This window comes from Vanellus vanellus (assembly GCF_965231255.1).
Source record: "Vanellus vanellus genome assembly, chromosome: Z".
NCBI classification, from domain to species: domain Eukaryota; kingdom Metazoa; phylum Chordata; class Aves; order Charadriiformes; family Charadriidae; genus Vanellus; species Vanellus vanellus.
This window is the reverse complement of record NC_138908.1, coordinates 86,669,323-86,677,542: the sequence shown is the minus strand read 5'-3', so window position 1 is coordinate 86,677,542 and position 8,220 is coordinate 86,669,323. Positions and strand designations below refer to the sequence as shown.

The 8,220-nt window shown below is 44.2% G+C and overlaps 1 protein-coding gene across 1 annotated transcript; it reads right to left on the bottom strand.

Annotated features, from left to right (window-relative positions):
* Positions 1-3,239: 3,239 nt before the first annotated feature.
* On the bottom strand, positions 3,240-7,922 carry ELAC1 (elaC ribonuclease Z 1). Its single transcript, XM_082497757.1, has 5 exons — positions 7,860-7,922; positions 7,401-7,635; positions 6,515-6,693; positions 4,658-5,125; positions 3,240-4,032 (listed from the first exon to the last, which is right to left on the bottom strand). Exons 3-5 carry the CDS (start codon positions 6,669-6,671, stop codon positions 3,569-3,571), a joined length of 1,089 nt encoding a protein of 362 aa, XP_082353883.1. The 5' UTR covers positions 6,672-6,693; positions 7,401-7,635; positions 7,860-7,922; the 3' UTR covers positions 3,240-3,568.
* Positions 7,923-8,220: the final 298 nt, after the last annotated feature.

Here is an 8,220-nt window from a genome sequence, read left to right as displayed (position 1 = left end):
CAAATATCAAATGCCGGTACGAGCAGGACCAATTTAACATGTTGTGGTTTAGCATCCATCCCTGCCCCTCCGCCCACCTCCAAAATGTTACTTTGATCAAGTTTCTGTAGCTTGTTCTGCCTCAAGATCCCAATCAATATGTTTTTATTCTTAATAAAAAATACATTAAGTTGTTCTAGTGACTATGTGCCAAACCACCGATTTCAGTGAGACCTGGATCAGTCCTACCACCTCGCCAGAAATTAGATTTCTAGAATGAAGCCATCCGAGATAAATAATTAATATCCTTTTCCTTATAAATGAACATAATTCAGTAAAAGCAAATTATTTTAAAAGTCTGTTTAGAAAAAAAAGTGCTGTCAAACAAAGATTGTGTTTCTTCCACACAGACAGATGAAGCATCCCACTGTGGGACATGAGGAGAGGTGGATCCCAAACGCTGAGCCACCTCCAGCATCAAGGATGCCTTTTCCCAGCTGGATTTCGAGCCCAGACCCGATCTCAAGCTCTCCATCCTCGGCAGAGACTGCACCACGCGCAGGGCAGGCAGGTGAGACTTATTTCTCAACCTTTTTTGCAAGCTCACGCCGATGGCAGCGGAAGGAAGATTAACCCTCGCTCCCTTTGATCCGCGCTCATCCATTCGGTTTGCAGCTACATGGAGAACGCAGGAACGTCTCTGCTCTTACAAAACTCTTCACGTCTTATTTCCTCCCTCCTCCTCTTTCCCGTAACGTAAAAAGCTTCTTTCGCAGTTTATCAAGTCCCTCCTCTGGTACTGGCTAAAAAAGGAACCAAACTTAGAGGAACTCTTCCAGGAAAGCAGAATAATTTTTAAAATGAATTATTCAAAGCTAAAAAAAAAAAATAAAATCTTAATTTACATACCCAGAACTTGTTAAAACACCCTCCCGGTCCCTCCGGGACCAGACTGGAGTCCCTTACCTGCTGTCAGACGAAATGCTCTCAGGCAAATATATTTTAATGCAAAGGAATTTTGTTCTCTGGTAATTAACAAATGGTTAATGGAAAGATAAACTCATTGAGAAAATAGACAATTTATGGTCCAAATTTTTCTGTTCTTACTGGCGCACATGTTCCCATTAATTTAATTCAAGTCTCACTAGCAGTCAGATTTATGGAGTAATTTAGTATCCAGACTTAGACGAGTGGACCACGGTAAGCAAAAACACAAGGGTCTGCTAAGAAAGAGACAACTAGAACTCGATTATAAATATTAAAATATATCAAATTGAAAATACAGGAATTTCACATCACTCCAGCACTAACTGTGCACTCATTCACCAACACACCAAAAAGAAACTATTTAAAAAAAGGACGGCCATAAAGTTAATCCACCCTTCACTACAGACGAGGCAACTCACGGCTTTTCTTCTCCCCTTCGATGAAACGAGCATTCCCCCCCTTGATCATCCGTGCCCCATAAATTGCCACCAAAAAATGCGCTATGAAACGAACATTTCCCCCCTTGATCGTCCGCGCCCGATAAATTGCCACCAAAAAATGCACTAACACCTCAACTCTGCGCGACAAAGTCCCATCGATTCATCTCGCGCATCTACCCCCGCCCTCCGTCATTTGAATGGGAACCGAAGAGATTCCTGAATTCACAGCAATTAACTAACCACACGCATGCAAAAATGTATTTACCGCCGGGACGGGTAACCCAGTTGCGGAGATGAGCTGCAGCGGCGGGTGCCCACATTTCGGGGTGCACAGGCTTTCAGATTGTCCCTTGTTATTATTTCCAGCCTTGAAGTTGTTCCCTAAACTTGGCGAGGGGGTTAGAAATAGGAATTTTGGGATGTTTCAGTGTGGGAGCAGACGTAGCAGAGCAGGTCAGGACAACGAAGACAGTTGTTCTCGCGTAGAAACATAGAATTGCTGGAGTCTGCTCAGCTTTTGACTACACCAAAGCAGAGCGGGGTATCAAGATCTCTGCGCCTGCCTTGAATTTTTATCTTACAAAAGAAAAACAATTTACGGGGGAAAAGACCATGCCACTGCACGACCTGTAGGCTCTGCCCGCTTACAGCATTTTTAAGAGAGAAGCTGTAGAGATGGGTGAGTTTCTGCTCTAGAAGTCACATTCTTCAAGTTTGCGACTCTCCCCAGTATTTTTTTTTAAAGAAATCAAAGACTTCCTCTACATTTGAAGCACAAAATATTAATATTGGTGTGATTCAGTTCGGTGTTACTGTAACCGCAGGTAAGACAGTCTGTTTGAAGGGTGGGGATAAGACATCCAATTCGATTCCATCTGTTTAATCAAACACTACGAAATCACACTCCTTTTTCTTTGAAGACTTCTGCTTAATTACAGCCAAATATGCTCTTAGCAAAGAAAAGGGGAAGAGTATAGAAAAATGCTCTGCGGGATTCACCATCCTCACGTCACCAGTTTGGGCTGCGTGAGGATCACCACTGTTACACAAACCACCTTCGAGCCGTGCACTATTTACAAGGGAGAGGTCTCTAAAAAGCGGGAGGGGTTTTGTTTTTTGGAGCTTTGTTATTCGGTATTTAAAGCAGGGAGGGAAATGGTCTATTAAAAACGGATTCATTTTCCATCTGTTTTACCATCGACTAACGAAAGTACAAGCACAAACTCTCACAGCCGTTCTCAAACCTGCCGGAGTTTTCAGCGTTTATTTGAAAGCTATGAAGTGTTGCAGCTTTCAGGAATCCATGCTGCGGAAACATATTCAGGGTAGATCTTTCAAAAACACTGATTCTACTTTTGACCAGAAAACTGAGCTAAAATTTGGGAAACTCCAACTTCTAGTTTGTTTTGAGGTGGCAAGAAAAGGAGATAAAGTTGGTCTGCATGTCCCTCAACTGAAAGAATAAAGACGCTGCAGAAACAGGTGAAATTCCTCCTGCAGGGGTATTTCTACAAAGAGAAATATGCTTTTTATCAGGATATTTTGCCTTTGAAAATGCACTGGGAGGAACTCTTTAGGAAAGACTACTTGTCACCTGCCTAAAGACTTCCAGAGCGTACTTCCAAAACTTTACTGATGCAGGGAACAGGTCACGCTTCAGAGCTTTAAATGAATCAAATTGTTAAGAGCAATTCACTTTTGACAGGAAGCCTAAACTATATTTATTTATGAGAAAACATCATATGCAAAGGAAGAATTAGAAGAGCTCCTCAACCTGAGCATGGCAACACCCCCAGTTACAAACACTTGCCAGAGTTATAAATACTTTATTAGTTTCAGTGTAATAGTCCTCTTACACAGCAATCGGGTAACAGTTACAAAATACTGTGTACAAGTCTGAAATAGATGTTATTCAAAGGCTCGTAATAGGCAAGATATCTTGAATTCTGGTGCAGAACACAAACCTTTCCGAGGGCTGTATTAAGCCAAATGATCCAGTGCTCCGCTCTGGGGAGTCTCCCACTCTGGAGCCATTCCAAACCTGCCTGGACGCCGTCCTGTGCCACTGCTGGAGGTGCCCCTGCTCTGGCGGGCGGTGGCACTGAGGGAGCTCCAGAGGGCCCTTCCAACCCTTGTCATTCTGTGATTCTGTGATACTGTTTTTACTTTTTCATTGGAATTTCTATTGTCATAAAATCCTCAGCTAGTGTTACTTCTTGACCATCCAACACTGACTCCGCCTGTCTCTTCAGTTCGGTGACGTCCATATCCCCCTCACCTCTCTGAGCAGCTGGTTTATATCGCTGACTGAAGTGCGTCAAAACCAGTTTCTTAACTTTACATGATTTTGCAAATTCCGATGCCATTTTTGGAGTGCTATGACCATGCTCTCTGGCCTTTTCCTCTTGGGTGTCATCCAACGTGGCTTCATGTATCAGTACATCTGCTTCACAGCAAAGCTTCCTGGCCGCATCTCCAACCACCCCCGAACAATCCCCCAAAATGCAAATTTTTCTTCCAGGAATAGGGTCTTCTAAGACATCTGAAGGAGAAATTGTCACTCCATTTTCCAGAACGATTGCTGTTCCATTCTTCAGTTTCCCATATAAAGGACCTGGTTGAACTCCTGGTAAATAAAGGCAAAAAAGTCTGTAAGTATTATGATGAGTGTCAGGTTTAAAAAAAAAAAAAATCACTTAAGAAGAGATACACTATATATAGAGCTGTCTCACTGAAAAAATACAACCTCAATATAAATACCAATTGATATTTCACCTACTTCACACAAATAAAGAGCTTGTAACATTAGCAGGAAGTGTGTTTGAAGAAAAGCTATATTCTTCATATTAAAGTCAATAAAGTCATCCAAATACACTGGCCATATGTTTCCCTGAAAGCCACATTATGCTTTTTAAACTTTAACATCTGAACTTGTTTGTTCTTCCCGGTGTGAGAACGGCCTGCAATATTGATTGGCACTAGTGTTACACACCCCTTCAGACTGCTGCATTGGTATGAAGTATTAAAATGCCTTTAATAGAAAGTGGAAAATTGAATTAAAATGGATTAAGGAGAGATACAGCAGCTCTAATTTGCTAGAACCCCTAGAAAGGTGGCCATAAAAAGATTTCAACTGCCTGTGAACCCGATTTTGCTACATTTGCTGAAAATTGGAGTCACTATTCAGCTTGACCACATGCATTTAGGCATTTAAAAAATTAAAAAGAGGAAAAAGAAGTCAAAATAGTTACCCAGGTCTTTCAGTTTCTGCACATTGAGTTTACCGGTCCGGGGCTTCTCTTCTACCATGAAGCCAAAGGAAGGAATACGGTGAAATAGGCGAAACGCTTTCAGAACCAGCTGCTCATCCTCAACCAGCAAATAAGAGTTTTCTACGGGATCCAGGTGGAGTATTCTCCCTTGTGCTCCCTGGGGAGATACCTCACCGCTGTCCAAGTAAGAAAACTCCTTAAATTCTTCCGCAGGGCACTGGTCCCGTGTAGGTACCAGTTCATGAACAGTGTAGGGAAAGAGAAGTTGTGAGTGGGAGAGCTCCATACTCCGCCATATGAAGTTTCGCAGTCCTAATGGTCCATAAATATCAACAGGAGGTTTGTTTGGGTCAGGGCTGCTTTGGAGGCTAAGTGTACACAGCAGGCCAGGAAGTCCAAAAAAGTGGTCACCATGAAGATGAGTTATGAAAATCTTGGTAATTCTGCCTATTGATTAGAACAACAGGAAAAGAAAAACAAACCAGGAAAAGACAGGAAAATAAATGAACACCATAATCACCTTTTGGCAAGAAGCAGGAAATAAGGAAGGAGGCAAATTAAAATAAAACCAGTGCTTAAGAAATAAATCCCAAACCCCAAAGTATTTTTTTTTCCACAGTAGCAATAAGTTTCACACAAGTTTTATTTTGGCTTGATTTGTCAAGAAAAGACTGCCCAGACAAAAGCTTTAGTTGATTCTACGCAAAACATGCTACAAGCATTGACAAGAATTGACTGGTGACATCTTTCATATTAAAACGTACAGAAGTGCTGGGAAGTAGTTGTGCTTTCATACATTACATGGAAACTGTAGACTAATAAGAAATAAAGTGGAAAAGTGGAATTTCTGTTGTATCTAGTTTTGAATCTAGCATGACATGAACTGCATCCAGTTTTGATTTCAAAGTTTTTTAAAAGCCAAGAAACCCCACGGTTCCTGACTGGTTTGTTTCGAACAGATGAAAAATTGCACTTAAAAGATTTGGGCTTCGTTTCGTGTCTGAGTTTGTCTCACTCCAGCTCCCCAGCACTGGGCCCTGCCCTTGCTAGATCAAAAAAGGCCAGAATTTTCTCTCATGACAGACATGCATACTTCAATCAGGCTGCCTCAGTCTCCTCTGCTAGCTGAGTTCCTACTTCCTCACGATAAGGCATTTTCTCCAGAATCTGTTAGGAACAGGCAATAGGAAGGGCAGAATCTCTTTGTTTTGATTTAAGAAGAATTTAGTAAAAATCAGTAAATTCAGTAAAAAATAGTCTATTCACTTGGTCATTAAATCCCCTGACAGCTTCAGGTTTTTTAGGAGCAGGAGGTTGGTTTTCTGTTTATAATTGATAATTCCGTCTTTATAACTTGAGAGTCTGAAGTCTGCTCTTGCCACTGTAGACTGCAAAAGCACAGTGTCTGAAGGTAAGTCTGGTTCCTACTCTATTTGCCAAAATGTAAATGTTACCACGAATACACAGAACTTTACTTGAAAACAAAAGCACAATATTTATTGACAGGGAGACTCACAGCAGGTATTGTCTAGAGCTGCCTTCAGACAAATACAAACTGTGCCAGTTTAAAGCTGGTCTGTGGTCCACGTTTGAAATTACAAAGCCCAAGCAATTAATTCAGGAGAGTTTGGTTCTCGAACACAATTCTTTCCCAAAGGGCAATCAAGGATTACTGCACAGCAGGTTCAGCAACTGCCACCCATACGCGGCACCTTCAGACGCTCGTGCATGTTTAGTACGTATTCAAATACCGTGAGCACGAGAACAAAGTATTTTGTTTAGACCTCATGAAACTTTTCCCCTCCCCTCATCACAATACCTTCCCACAGCACAAACCTGCTTTGAGATGGCTCTTCATGAACTGGGTTTGAGTTCCCTCTCCGCAGTCAAAGAGCCAGCACTCTCCCTCCCGGCGAAGCACCAACGCCGACGCTCCTCTTGTTGGAGAGGGATATGCAGAGCCTGTGCCCAGGAAAGTTATATCCATCGACATCTTGAATATGTCCGTATGCCACCTGAAAGAGAGATTTTTTTGAGCCACTCAACATATTTGTTCTTTATTTATTCAATATTTATTCTGGGAAAGAAACAAACTGGTTTGCTTTAAATAAAGGCATCCTCTGTACTTTAGAGTGAGGATCAAACTCCCCTTCTCTTAGAAAATAAAACTTCCCCGGAGGAGGATATGACTTTCAGACAACACGGTATTTACAAGCAAATTTCCTTTTTATGTCAATGGAAGGTTGCAAACGCTCAGCCCAAACAGAAGAGCTTTGTTCATTACTTAAAGAAATAGCCCTATCCAGTTGGAAATGCTCTAATCTTTAAACCCACTATTACTTCTTTCTTCTTCACTTTATTTAAAATTTGAATTTTCCTGCACGCGCTTTTCTCCAACAGCCTTTTCAGTACAACTAACACCGAACAGCCACTGCTGATGCTGAAACACTGTTAACTGGACGTCAGGAGCGGGCAGCCCACCACTGCAGAGGGGAAAGACTCGATCCCCTCTAAACAACTTCAGAGGCCACAAGAGGCAGATGCGACCTGATGTACTTTGCCTTTGCAATGGCATCTTTGAAAGCAATCGGGTGTTTTCACTCCTCACCAGCATGAAGTGAAAAATTAACAGCTATCAGGCCTTTCTGTAGCCTGAAGGGCTGCGTGACAGATCGCGGGACACCTATTGCAGCAGAAGGATCTATATAATCAGCTGCCATACCCCAGTTGTTTATGGATCCGCGGTGTTGTCCGGATGTGGAGCCCGGCTGGTCTGTAGGAGCAGGACAACCTCCGGAAAGCCGCGTTGGGAGCAGAACTTCCACGTGTGCGACTGCGACGCTGCCTCGGGCCGTGCTGTCTCCAGCCTCAATCTTCCCAGACATTAGCTCCTACCGCCTTGTCAGATGTATTCCCACCTCATTTCAACCTCCAGGTGCCTCAGCAGCCCCAGGTACCTTTCAAGCAAAAGAATTAACAATTTCTCAGGTTTAGCTGCTTTTCGAGGAGCTGCCACAACCACCCAAAGGAGAGCAGTCCTCTTCGCTGGTGGGCTAGCAGGGCCCTCCCGAGGCGCAACACCTAATAAACATCCATCGCACCCCCCAAAAGGCAGAAATAAAACATTTTGCTGCCTTTTCTTCAGTGTAAAAGCAGATCAATACCTCCCCAGCTGACTGACCTCGGCGTAACGCCGTGAATCCGTGCCAGCAGGCCGGCATGCCGAGCCCTACAGAGGCCTAACCCCCTCCCGAAGCACCTCAGGGCCGGGCCCCGGGCCTAGCTCCCCCCGCCGACCCCCGGCAGCGCTTGTGGGGAACGGCCCCCGGCGGGGCCCGGGAGGAGTGGGGGGGGAGGCCGGGGACACGGAAGAGGCCGCCACGCCGCGGGGAGGGGACGCGGCTCCGGGGTTTAGTCAGAAAATAAGGCGGAGGCCCGGCCCGGCCTACCTCCCCCGTGCGGCGGCAGGCGGAGCCCGCGCAGGGCCCGGCCCGGCCCCGCCGCCTCCGCGCCTTCACAGGCCGGGGAGGGCGGGACGCAAC